The sequence below is a fragment of the Acanthochromis polyacanthus genome, chromosome 11, assembly GCF_021347895.1.
Source record: "Acanthochromis polyacanthus isolate Apoly-LR-REF ecotype Palm Island chromosome 11, KAUST_Apoly_ChrSc, whole genome shotgun sequence".
Taxonomy (NCBI): domain Eukaryota; kingdom Metazoa; phylum Chordata; class Actinopteri; family Pomacentridae; genus Acanthochromis; species Acanthochromis polyacanthus.
Window position 1 is genome coordinate 40354326 of NC_067123.1, and position 13964 is coordinate 40368289.

Consider the following 13964-nt stretch of genomic DNA (forward strand, 5'->3'; position numbering starts at 1 on the left):
AAGACGGAAGATAAACAAAGGGGTGAAGTAAAACAAACTGGGGTGCATGAAAGTGAGTGACATAAAAAAGCATGCCAGTCTCTCTGCTACATGCTTCATTTGCATCCGTTTTTTGCTTCATTTCCTCCACACTTCGTTGCATTTTGCTGCAACACCTCCGCCGAGTGCAAAAACCTTTAATTATTTTACTATATTTCAAGAATGTTGCAAATAAATCGGCTTTTCTGATGGGCAAAATGAAAATACACCACCAAGAGTCGACTCAACGTGCACAAACAGCCCCTGCGAGTAGTTCATGCTACACCCATTATGAACTAATGTGGCGCATTCATCATTTGTAACGCAGCAGCTCGGTCACCTGTCAGAGTGCAGCCATACAGGTTGTGGAATTTGCATGTTCTCGCTGCACCTCTGAGGGTTTTTTCCTCCCACGAGACACAGACAGAAGGTTAATTGGTGATTCTAAATTGTACGTAGGTGTGAGTGTGAAAGGTTGTCTCCATCTATGTGTTACCTGTGTGATAAAGTGGCTACCTGTCGAGGGTTTTGTCCTACTTTTAGCCCAAATGACAGATGGGATCGGCTCCAGCACTGTTATGACCACGTAGAGAATAAAGCAGGGAGGGCAAATAGATGAATGGATGGATGTAATGTCTGTAAACTGCAGCTAAATAAAGGCTAGCTGCCTCGCTAGCAGGTTAGCCAGCATATTAAAATTAAACAAACCAGGTGGGGCTGTGAGGTTTTCTTACCTGGGAGGGGATCTGGGCGCTGGCGGAGCTGGGCCCGTTGCTGTGCATCCCCATCCCGTTCTCGGTCAGGAACTCCTCCAGGTCCATGTACTGCAGCTGGAACAGGCCTCCGTCACACGGCAGGGTCCTCTCCCACAGCAGGGGCCCCAGGAAGGCGGACTGGGAGTTGGGTCGCAGCGCTCCGGACCCTGGGGTCCCTCCAACCCCACCGGGCCCTCCGGCGTTGACGCCCAACGAGTCCTCATCGGAGTCCAGAGGCTTGTCTTTGTCTGGAGAGGAGGGAGGAGGAGACGTTTGTTATTTGTTGTGATGATAAGAGAGTTTGATAATGAAACTCATTCATCCTCGCTGACAGGGTTTGTGATGAAAGGCAAAACAAAAGATAAGAGCCTAAATTTTGCTCAAGGTGAGATAAACTGAAGCTGAGCAGTTAGAAAAGTGAGAACTAGCGAGTTTTTTCCACATTTATTTAACCAGAATGCATCTTCATTGAGATTAAAAGCTCCAAGACCCGGCAAAGAAGGCACTGAGCATCAGATGGTGGAATATTTTCTTTCAAATGTGACTCTGATGATCTCATCCACAGTGGTCTCATTAGTTTACAGTAATTACACTGTCCTCCAGCTAAGGTGCTAATGATTTATTGATGCTCACATTAAGCGCTACATGAAGAATTGTGGAGCTGCTGCAGACTTTTATTGCAACACATTGTGGTTCTACTTAACGGCGTCAGAATGCTCCATCAACCACACGGCTAAACTTTGTCAAATTATAACCCCAGTTATACAGAATATCAACATTTCTGTGCAGTTATGAGCACAATAAAGGTTTGAGACAGGAAAACAGGACGTGTTCTGTAGCTAGATGGTTTGAAGTTAATTCTCTACAACGGTTGCACCTAAATTTTGTCACCACTAATCGTACATTTTTAACCTTTCTCATCAGTTCCCACACATCAATAATTTCTTAACACATTCTGTAAATCACCGTAGAGAGGAATAAAGGTGCAGATAAACGTATGTTTACAACTTAAAGTTGGTCAAAAGTAGCTTTTTGTAGCGACAAAAAAATGGATAAACAAGACAAAGAATGACATAAATGACACAAACGACACAAAAAATGTCAAAAACGAGAAACAAAATGACTAAAAAATAGACAACACAAGCGAGACAAAAAAAGAAAAACGACAAAAGTGATAGACAAAATGAACAATGTGAAACACAAAGCACCAAAAAAAAGACAAAAAAACAACAAAAACAAGACAAAATACTACAAAAACCAGACACAAAATGACAAAAACAAAAAACACAAACGAGACAAAAAGCTAAAAATATTGCAGTGAAAAATGAGCCCACAGTGACTAAAAACGTCGTAGGAACCGAAAAAAATACCCACAAACTACTCAGAATGTGACTAAATTGTGGTAAAATGTGCTGAACACAGTCCTGGGATGGTTTAAGGTGTGTGTAAAAGCTCAGATTTAACTCAAACATTAAGTTGCATGAGAAGCGACACCAAGCAAACCGCTGAGGTTTGAGCCACGTGTCGGCAGTTTTGTATAAAGCACTTAGCCGGGATCATTAAAAGGCATCTATAAATAAAGTGACGCTGAGTGACCCTGCACTCTGACCGCACAGCCAGGGAGGCAGTCCGATGGAAACACAGATATGGACGTCAGGCATCAATAAACCATCGCCGGGAAATCAAAAAATAAAAAGGAAATCCTACAAATTAAACAGGAGCCTAATTTAACTGAAGAACCAGAGTGATTGTTTTCTGCTCTGATCTTCTGGTAATATTATTCTCCAGAATTACACCGCCAAAAGCACACACTGAATAAATTGCGTGTTGAATAATAAAGCTTGATAAAATAGTCATAAAAGAGCATATTTCTGCTGGGCTGGGAGGAGGCTGGAAACTTAAAGGGATTAAAGATATGAAAGATTAGAGCAGGAAAGCAGGAGTAAAGAGAAATGGATGGATGAAGGGAGGAGAAGAGCAGAGGCCATCACATTTCTGCTCCGCGTAATCTCTTTGTTATCATCGTCAGAATCATCTGCACGATCTTTCTCTCCCAGTTTTCTTTGAATTTCTGTCATTTCTGAAAAGTCAACCCTCAGACAAAGAGTCATTAACAGCATCAGGCAGAAAATGGAAGAGTTGGGTCGGATTTTTCCAATTAAAACGGGACAAACAGCAACAGTAATGGACACAAAACTGAGGGTCACACCGTTTTTCAAAGCGAGAAATGGTGTTTTCAACATTCTAACATTCGTTAAACTAATGACGGACGACATGCCGTTGAAAAATCTGTTTTCTCTGAACTGATTCTTCTGGAAAACGGAGAAAATTCTGTGCCTCTTGTCTCAACTGTGAAGCCATCAGTGGCTACCAATGCTAGGTGGACAAAAACGTCTTTCAGCTGAACTGCAGGACGTGTGCAGAGAGGAGGAAACTAATTAAAAACATCAAGAGCTGAATGTCTGAAGTATGCACAGACACAATTTCCTTCAAGTGCTAACAGCAGTGTTTCAATTTTCAGATCACAGAAATTCAACTGTTGAGATTTAGAAGAGATTCCAAAGACATTGTTCTGTTTCCATAGAGGTGCAGAACCTTAAACTGCAGAGAAAAATGAGCCCACAGTGATTTATGACGACAAACATTTTTCACAGCCTGCAGTTCAATCTAGGGCAACTTAAAGGTCCTCTGATGAATTTTGAGACAAAAGTGCAGTTAATGGGGAGGAAAAAGTAGATGAAATGTAAATGAGACAGCTACCAGTCAGGATTACGGTGGAGGGGCTCCGAGAAGCTCAAAGTGACCCCATATCTGCCCTCCTGCACCATGGGAACGCTCTTTTCTGACATATGATGGCTTCATTTTTGTGCACTGGGTAGAATTAATGATGCATCATCATTTATCAGAAACAGCATCAGTTTGTGGCTAACTTTGACACTGTCCACAGTACACTGTAAAAAAACACTATTTTTAAAAAATATTTTATAACTGTACAATTTTTTAACAATTCAAATTTGTTTAACAGATTGCCTCTATGTTGTTAAAACTATGAATAATTCTGATTCATTTACAGATAAATGCGATTATTTTTTAAATTTTTAAAAACATTTTTATTTTTCACCATTTTTTACAGTGTAGATACAGGAGCATAAAATTGAAAATGCTGACATGAGGATTGATCATAAAACTATAATACTGTCGATGGGGCGTGTGCACAGAGGGTGTGTGCACGGAGGGCGTGTGCACAGAGGGTGTGTGCACGGAGGGCGTGTGCATGGAGGGCGTCACATGCCAGCAACATGTGTGGGCAGTGATGAGTCAGGAAGTCATGTGACATCAGGCTGTCAACATCAGGCCACATGTTTGTGTGTCTGCTGCCGGTGAGGATTTATATTAGATCTAGATGTTTAGTTTTTCCTGTTGATTGACTTTTAACCCCTTATTAAGCCTGGAAACCCCACTGCTGCAGAAATACAACATCAGTTTTATGTTTTTTAAATACTATTTTCTATTACACATATTATACATATTTCCTTTTTTGCTAATTTTCTTCTGTATTTCATTATTATTTATATTTTTTTATGTTTGGTTCATACATATATATTTTTGTTTGTTTATTTTTTCTATATTATATTAGCTATATTTTTTGTTTTTTGCTCATTTTTTATATTTGTGCTGATATATATATATATATACATTTTTTGTTTATTTTATTTATTCATTTGCTCATTTTTTCTATATTTATATTTTTTTCTTTTTTGCTCATTTTCTTCTATATTTGGTTATTATTGCTATTATTTATATTTATTGTTTAATTTAATTTTTTTCTATATTTTGGTCAGTAGACATCATTATTTTTTATTTATTTTATTGCTCATTCGTTCTATATTTTTTAATTTTTTTGCCCATTTTCTTCTATATTTGGGTTTATATATTATCATTATTATTTATATTTTTTGTTTAATGTTTTGCAATTTTTTTCTCTATTTGGGTTTACATGTTTATTTTTTGTTTATATTTTTTTCTTTTTAGTTTCTTTTGCTCATTTTGTTCTATTACTGGGTTTACATATGATCATTATTATTACTATTTATATTTTTAGCTGTATTTTTTGCAAATTTTCTTCTATATTTCAGTTTATATATGTAATATTCATGATTATTTTTTGTTTTTGGACATTTTTTTATATTTGGGTCTTACAGGATGAATATAAATAAAGATATTACAGCAAAGAAAGAACTGATGGAATAAGAGTTAAGTAAGATGTCACTGTTTTTTTAGTGCTACATGCTAAGCTACATGGTGAAATGCTCACATGTGTTGTAGCATTACATCTGCACAATAACAGAATAAATGCAGTTTATTCAATTAAATTAATCCGACAATAAGAACATGAAGGAACGCTTTCAGTTTGTAGAAATGCTTCTAACACCTCCACGAGCTCTGAGCAGAGAGAAGCACATCCCAAAAGAAAAAGATGACCGTGAAGCAACAGAGGGAAAAGTCATCAAAAGAAATGGAGGAAAATCCATTTTTCTACACAGCAGTGACAGCAGAGAACGAAGGAGGGATCAGAATGGACGGGAGGAATGAGTGGAAGTGGCACAGCTTCATCAGAGAGATGGTGACACTTTGAACTGGACGCGTCGCTAAAGCCCTGCAGGCCGAGAGGATGGAAAAGATACCATCTATGCAAATGTCAGAGTGCAAGAAAAGAGATTTACAAGAGGAAGGGAAGGAGGGAGAGATGGATGCAAATAAATGGTGAGAATGTAAAAGCTGAGACAGGAAAGAGAGAGAGAGAGAGGAGGGAGACAAAGCCTGAGAAAATGTAAATGAGCAGAGGGACGGCGGTGGAAGGAGAGTGGAAGACGGAGCGAGGAAAACTCAGAGATGTGTGAGATGGAGTGGGTGTTTGTGAAGGCGTCAAACAAAGCTAGCCAGGGGAGGAAGAGGCAGGAGGGCCAAGGAGTGAAGGAGGGAAGGGAAGGAGGGAAGGAGGGAAGGGAAGGAGTGAAGGAGGGAAGGAGGGAAGGAGTGAGGGAGTGAAGGAGAGGAGGAGGGAAGGAGAGAAGGAGTGAAGGAATGAAGGGAAGGAGTGAAGGAGGGAAGGAGGGAAGGAGGGAAGGAGTGAGGGAGTGAAGGAGGGAAGGAGAGGAGGGAAGGAGAGGAGGGAAGGAGGGAAGGAGTGAAGGAGGGAAGGAGTGAAGGAGGGAAGGAGAGGAGGAGGGAAGGAGAGGAGGAGGGAAGGAGTGAAGGAGAGAAGGAGTGAAGGAGGGAAGGAGAGGAGGAGGGAAGGAGAGAAGGAGTGAAGGAATGAAGGGAAGGAGTGAAGGAGGGAAGGAGGGAAGGAGTGAGGGAGTGAAGGAGGGAAGGAGGGAAGGAGTGAGGGAGTGAAGGAGGGAAGGAGAGGAGGGAAGGAGGGAAGGGAAGGAGGGAAGGAGTGAGGGAGTGAAGGAGGGAAGGAGAGGAGGGAAGGAGTGAAGGAGAGAAGGAGTGAAGGAGGGAAGGGAAGGAGTGAAGAAAGGAAGGACAGAAGGAGTGAAGGAGAGAAGGAGAGGAGGAGTGAGGGAGTGAGGGAGTGAAGGTGTGAAGGAGAGGAGGAGTGAGGGAGTGAGGGAGTGAAGGTGTGAAGCAGGGAAGGAGGGAAGGAGTGAAGCAACGCTGTCATGGAAAAATGAGGGTGGAGGGGGAGAGCGGATCCTTTTTATTACAGAATTAGGTTAGTAACTAACAGTAATTAGTACCTCTAACTAACCCTCTAATCTGATAATTACAGATATACAATATGACAAAAGAACAATGAACAATCTAGTATTTTACCTTGTCACGGTCTAAAAATGATCTCAAATTGATATTTTTACTAATTTACAATCTCCACTTAATGTCTTCTCTGGAATTTTTACACTTTGAGGGCCCTCTGGAGGGCCACTTTTGGCCCGCAGGCCACCCCTGCTGTACAGGCTCTCTGGGCCTCTGAGCTGCTTTCTGACTCCATGGAGAGCCTGTTAGCTGGGCTGACCATCATCTCCTCCTCTTGCACAAAAAAAAGAGCTGCAGTTGTACCGATTCGCCGCAAGGGGCCGCCAAACCCACACTGACACTTCTTTGTTTTCCCTGAGTGTGTGTTGGGTTTTAGCTCAGCTTATGAGGACCAGAACGTGACAATCTACCGCTCTTGTGAGGACAATTAAATAAAATACTGCCTTCAGGAAAAGGTTAAAGTCAAAGAAAGCCTCCAGAAGATAAAACAATCGAGATGTAGCGAGTGTGTGTGTGACAGCTGAACAGGAGTTATGACATCCACCACAGCCAGCAGAGGAAAAAGAGGCAGCCTGGTTAATATTTGTCATGGCAGCTGGTGGATGGGAAACAATTCAATTCCACTCAGTAACCTTTATTTAAACAGACGAGCCGATCGGATTCAACACAAACGCCGCCGCTGCTGTTTCTCCTCCTTCTCCTGCTGCTGCTGCATTTTGACGGCATCCACTCCAGATTGTGTTGCTTTTTTTAACACCCTCTTCATCCCTCCCTCCTCCTCATCCTCCCCTCTACAGATCATTTCAGATTTCACCACCAAAATATTAAAAAAATGTGAAACAGAGAGAGAGAGAGAAAAGAAGAAGAGAATCCAGCGGGCCAGAAAAGGGAGAGAAGTGAGGAGTGTGCATGTGAGTGTGCATGTGAGTGTGTTGGATAAGCAGGGCCTCTGTCTTTTACAATCACACCTACCCACTCAGTCACATGCACACACACATCCAGCCATGAATAATCCCTCTAATATTCCTGCTGTATTCCTCTGCAAAGACCAGAGCTTCTAAAATGAGATTATTGCTCATTTTTCACATCAAGGCTGCAGCAGACTCCTGTTTCCATTCTGTTTTATCTCATAAATCACATTTTAAATCTCAGAAGCATCATGGAAAATAAGCAAAAACCTCAAAATATGTCAGAAAACTCTCACATTTCCCCTCATATTCTCCCATTTGTTGATATTTCTGCACATATGACCTTTGCAATCAAAGGTTTACGACCTGTACTGTACTTTATGATGCTCAGTGTGTGTTTTATCCTGCAATAAAACCACACAAACAACAAGCACACACTTCGAACACACACACACACACACACACACACACACACACACACACACACACACACACACACATTAAAGCTGCATGATGTTCCTGCGTAAACTTGTTGGTGGAGGAGTTTCCCTTTTTAACCCTGTAAAACCCCAACATAGCAAAAAATAAATAAATCAAAAATAATACATAAATAAATAATGTAGATGTAATATACATATCTATAAAAATTATTCCTTTAAATATTCAAATATAAGAAAAAAATCAAAAATAATAAATAATCTATATATATTATATGTAAATATAAAATCGGTAAAAACCCAAATACAGAAAAAAATAGAAAAAACAACATAAAAATAATATAAAACCTGCAAAACTCAATCAAAAAATGGCAAAAATAATCTAAAATAATTAATAATGTATTTGTAACGTACCAATATTATATATAAATAAAAAACTGAAAAACTCAAATATACAAAAAATGCATATATATATATATATATATATATATATATATATATAATATATAAATATATAATAACATAAAATGCATAAAACCCAATATAGAAAAATATTAGCAAAAAATACATAAATTATATATATATATATATATATATATATATATATATATATAAAATCTCTAAAAATAAAAAAACTTAAAAAATAATAAACAAAAAAGTAGAATATACATTTAACATACATATATATATATATATAATATAAAATCTGTAAAAACCCAAATATAGAAAAATTAGCCGACACATACAAACAATAAAATTTAAAAAATAAATTATATATCTACACTTTAAACATAGATATATAATAAAAATTATAGTATACTAATATCAAAATAATAAAAAAATAATGAATGAAAAATGAAACTAATGTATTTTTACACCAGTGGGCCTTACAGGGTTAACTAGGAGCCCCCCCTACAACCCCCCCTTTACTTCTCTCACATGTGCACGCCCACACGCACGCGCTCACCTTTCATTTCGCAGCAGTCCTTGGTCCCTCTCTGGTCGGCCTTGATGGGCAGCTGGAGCAGAGACTTCAGGTTGGTCATGGAGGTCAGGTGTCCGCTCTGGGGGCCGCTTCCGGCCGGGTTCGTGGCCCCGAACTGGGGGCTGGTAGCCCCGGCGGGGAGGTCCGGAGGCAGGAGCTGAGCGAGAGGCCTGGACATAACTCCAGGAGGAGGAGGAGGAGGAGGAGGAGGGGGTGAAGAGGTGAGGGGAGGAGGAAGAGGAGATGTCAACCTGCAGGAGAGGACCGTCCGGGATCACGGTAATCCACTTAACGAGCGACTGGGAGGCGCGCCGTCAAAAAGGTGCGCGTGGACAGGTGACGCTCAAGATGTGCACCTGAGCAGCTCCGCGCGACCCATCAAGGAAATAAAAAACAATAAAATGTCAAAAAATTATCTCCAAAATGGCACCATGTTGGCTGGAATCTAGTGCATCCTCCAGGAGTTGCTGTCAGCTTTTTATTTTAATCTCAAACTCAACAGTCCAATCTCCCTCCTCCCGGTGTCGGTGCCCGGTCCGCTCCGCTCCGGTTGTAGCAGCGGTAAAAGCGGTAGAATCAGAACCGAGCGGAGGATTAGAAGCAGCGGAACAGAGTCGAGCAGCGGCGGCGGAGGGAGAAGTCTCCAAGACCGGAGGGGAAGAAAGAAAAAAATTTATAATTCTAACAATAAAAAACTGAAGAATAAAAAAATCACCGAAAGCAAGTTTGAGGTGAAATATGAGCGGGGGAAAAATGCAAGATGAAGGAAATAAAGAGATGCCGCAGAAAAAATAATAATATCCAGTAGTATGAGAGTCAGATAGATGTGATGGCTCTTATTTTCCTCCCTCTCTCTCCCTCTCTCTCCCTCTCTCTCTCCCGGTCAGCTGGAACCAACACGGGCCGCTGCCGTGACGTCACCGCTCACGGGGGAAAGGCGCTTGGGGGCGTGGATCATTTGCATACCGAGGCCGTGCCCACTGCGATGAAAACCACGCCCCCTCAGTCCTCCACTGGCTCCGCTGTGCGTTCAGGGCGCACCGGAAAGCTGGGAAATATGAGCTCCGCTCAGTCAGTGGAGGCAGATCTGGAGTATAATAGCAAGTAGTGACGTCACATGTTAACATTTTATGTAGGACAAATGATAAAATAAGTTTCTAGGTGCAGATATCTACATTACATTCTGAATATTTGCAATTGAATTATTAATTCACTTTAACCCTCCTGTTGTCTCCATTTACGGGCACCAAAAAATATTGTTTCCTCGTCTGAATTAAATCCAAAAATTCAGCAAAAAAACTCTTCAAATTTCTGAAAATTTGCAAAACCTTCAGAAAAAATGGACAAATTCCAATAATTCATTAAAAGTTTCTCCTAAAAGTTTTATGTAAAAAAAAAAAAATCCCCCAGATTTGGCAAGAAAATCCTAGTAATTTTTTTTTAAAAAGGGTTAAAAATCTTCCCAAAAAAATCTTAAAAATATCTAAAGTGATGACATATATATCTGTAAAACTTCTAGTAATTTCTTTAAGAACATTCAGAAAAAATTTCAACTAAAATCCAGCAGAATATTGCTGGATTTTAGTTGATTTTTTGGTGAATATTAGATATCACAGTTTTTGCAAACATGTCAATTTGCCTATTTACCACTGGTAAACATTTGTGTAAGATAGATAGACAGATAGATAGATAGATAGATAGATAGATAGATAGATAGATAGATAGATACCAGATAGATAGATGTTATATCTGGATAAATAAACATTGTTTGGTGCTCGAAAGTAAAAATAGTTGTTAGCACGATAGATGCTTGTATTTTACTGTCTAGAAACCAGTATGTAAATGAAAATAGTATTTTAACGCTGTGCTGCGAGACCAAGAAATTTAATTTTTTTAAGTGTGCTAAATGTGCATTTTCAAGGTTTAGATCACAAATGAATATGATGCTTCTATTAAAAGATGAACATACAAAACTCCTACATTTTCTTCTCAGTAAGTGCTGCAGCTGTCCTTGCATACAGTATCATACAGTTGTGACGATCTAATCATAACATTGCACACCCGTCTGTGTGACGTATCTTCTGCTGCAGAGGGCTGTGAGTCAGAATGTTGGCTCGCACACTGAAAAAATGAGGCCAGATGTAGTAGGACATCCTGGTATTTTGGCAGACTGCATCTGACAGACTGTAAATCCTTTTATGACATAACAGTGCACTAATCATCAAGTGACTAAATAAACTCTAATAATGACAAGCAACAACTGTACCTGAATTAAATCGTGTCTCCTTGTGCAGCGGTGTTCAGCTCTAAGTGCTTCTGCAGTATTGGGAACTCCTCCTGGAAGTCCTGTTCTGTAAAGCATCATGGTGGACAATCACATGGACGTTGAAGAAAAGAGCAACAGTAGTCCTGGTACTTGAGGCTCACCTGACATGTTTCTCTGGTTTTGGAGGTGGCAGCTCTTCTGCTGCTGGTTCTTGTCCTGGTGGAAGCTGCAGGTCCATCTTTGGTCTCCAATGATCCTCCACATCAGGCTGAATGACGCTGATATCTGCTCTAATTTCAGCTCCATGGAGGAAAAAAAAAATCCCAAATGTACATTCACAAGTGATCATAAAAACATCTGTAACATCTGTCCTTATGTTGACAGTATGGACCAAAAACAGTGTTGGAACTTCAAATACTTTTTTCTGTTGTTTTGGACGTGGTTTTGTCATTTTAGATAACATTTCAGTCTTTCAAGCATGGACATTTCCATGCTCTGGTTTCAGCTTCTTAGAGACCTTTTCTCTCTGCTCATCATGGTCATTTCTGAAGATCTTTATGTGACTTTTTGAACAGGTTTTAGGCCATTTGGGGTAACTTTTGGTCATATTTATGTCATGTTATGAAAATGACATCATTTTGGACACTTTTTCTTTCCTTCTCCTTCACATTTGTGTCATTTCAGGTAAACTTTCAGTCATTTTGAACACAAGTATCTTCACGTTTCCTCTCCAGACTTTTCTTCTCTAGATGTTTCACCATGCTGAATGGATCCCCAACAACTGTTCCTCTGTTCACTGTTTCTGAGCCATGCTGCATTTATTTGATACATCCAGTGGCTTTGGTTTTCTTCTCGTGATCATTTTGAATTAAAACATGTCATTTTGAACAAATTTTCTATCATTTTCAAACTTTTTAGTGTATTTTTGTCATTTATATTGTATATATTGTGTATATATCTTATATCTTTAATTTACAATGTGTGCTCTTGATTTTCTGTCACTTTACTGCTGTGACATTGTAAATTTCCCCTTGTAGGACAAGTAAATGATATTCTACTTTATTCTAATAATGATCAACCCTTCTCTGTACTATCTGTAACTTTCTTCTAAGGTTTTACTTTGACTATCGTGTCATTGTTGACTGAACGATAAATAATCCACAGCATCTAAATTCAACATGATGATATTTAGCCTTCAGTTTGCCTTTTAACGGCGCGTATTTAAGCATCTTCCCCTCTGTCCGTGAATGCACCATATATCTACACAAAGCACGACGCCTCCTTCCAGTTTCATCCAATCACCGCTGAGCTGCCGGGACTGTTGCGCAGCTGAGCTCCTTCCTGGATAGACCATGAACGCACCACGCCCCTCCGCTCAGCTCTCACGCTGTCAGTGAGAGCGAACAGGAGGCCACAGCAGGAGGAGGAGAAGCACAAGGAGGTGCTGGACGTGTCCGAGCATCGGGGAGACACACTCACATGTGAGCAGACACACGGCCGTGAACGCAACACCTCTTACTGGGGTGTGTTGTCGTCTTTTTTCTGTCTGCCCGGCAGCAGTTTGCGCCACAGTTTGAAGTAAGGACATTTAACGCGGTTAAAGTGCGTTTGATCCCCCAAAAAAGGAAATAAATTAAAAAAATAAAGCAGGCTGAGGACACGGCTCGTCTGTTTGCGTCTCTTAACTGTCCCCCTCTGCCTCTCGCGCTCCTCTCAAACACAGGAGCACGTGGACCCGGCACGCGCCCGACTGTTGCCTACCGGCAATGGTGCTGCGCCGCGATTGGCTGAATATAGGTCACTCGCCGCCGCTCTCGGCCTCCCATTGGTCAAAAATAGGTCACAGTCTCCGCCCACTGGTTTCCCCCATGCAAGTGCCGCGTGACGGGCCGGAGGGGGAGGGGGCAGTTTTACTCAGCAAAACATCACATTAAAGGTTATTAAACTACAGGAGATATATGTATTTTTTTAAATTAATCAATAAAATAAAACTAATATAATTCTAAAATGTAATTTTGTGTTTCCTTTTTCTTATTTTTTTTTTTTTACTATTTTAAACCTATTTTAATGTATAATTTCTACGCTGAACAATAATGAAAACACAGGATGCAGCCAACTTTCATGGCTTTATTTAGCCAGTTGTGCACTGAAGCTGAACACTTCAATAATAAAAATAAAATAACATAATAATGAACTGTCATTTTGTACATTTACTTTTGAATTTTATTTTATTTTTATGTATTTAATTTTACTATTTTAAAGTATTCTTTCACTGAAACCAAACACTTCAGTAATAAAATAAAATAAAATAGATAATATAATAATTCAATTTCTTTTTGTGAATTTGCTTTGCATTTTTAAAAACTATTTTTAAACCTGTTTCACCGTATTATTTAGTCTGAACAACAACAAAACACAGGATACAATCAGCCAAAATAATATAATAATAAACTGTCACTTTGCACATTTACTTTTGAATTTAATTTCAATTTTTAAAAATATTTCTTACTCTTTTAATGTATACTTTATACTAAACAATAATAAAAACACGTACTTCAATAATAAAGATAAAATAAAAATAAGATAAAATGTAATAGGTCATTTTGTCTAAGTACTTCATTTTTTTTTTTACATTTTTAAATCTATTTTCATGCATATTTACACTGAACAATAATAAACGCAGCATCATCTTTTCTATGTATTTATCCAGTTGTGCACACAGCAGGTTTCTGAGCTGAAAACAAACAGTTGAATCCTCCTCGGCTTTAAAGGACAACGATCAGACAGACACTTTCTGACCAGTGACTATTAAAGGTCACCTTAATCACAACC

General features: G+C 39.5%; 1 protein-coding gene and 1 long non-coding RNA gene across 2 annotated transcripts in view; both read right to left on the minus strand.

Annotated features, from left to right (window-relative positions):
* The window catches only part of dbpa (D site albumin promoter binding protein a), a 43374-nt gene extending 33601 nt beyond the window's left edge, over window positions 1–9773 (minus strand). The window contains exons 1-2 of the mRNA XM_022193876.2: window positions 8849–9773; window positions 753–1021 (exon numbers count right to left, since the gene is read on the minus strand). Of these exons, the coding sequence (XP_022049568.1) occupies window positions 753–1021; window positions 8849–9044 (465 nt within the window). The 5' untranslated portion in view covers window positions 9045–9773. The remainder of the gene's footprint in view (window positions 1–752; window positions 1022–8848) is intronic.
* Window positions 9774–9818: 45 nt separating this feature from the next.
* Window positions 9819–11582, minus strand: LOC127536216 (uncharacterized). The gene is made up of 3 exons (XR_007945220.1): window positions 11294–11582; window positions 11133–11217; window positions 9819–9953 (listed from the first exon to the last, which is right to left on the minus strand). It is a non-coding gene; the product is annotated as an uncharacterized LOC127536216 (long non-coding RNA).
* Between the last annotated feature and the right edge of the window lie 2382 nt (window positions 11583–13964).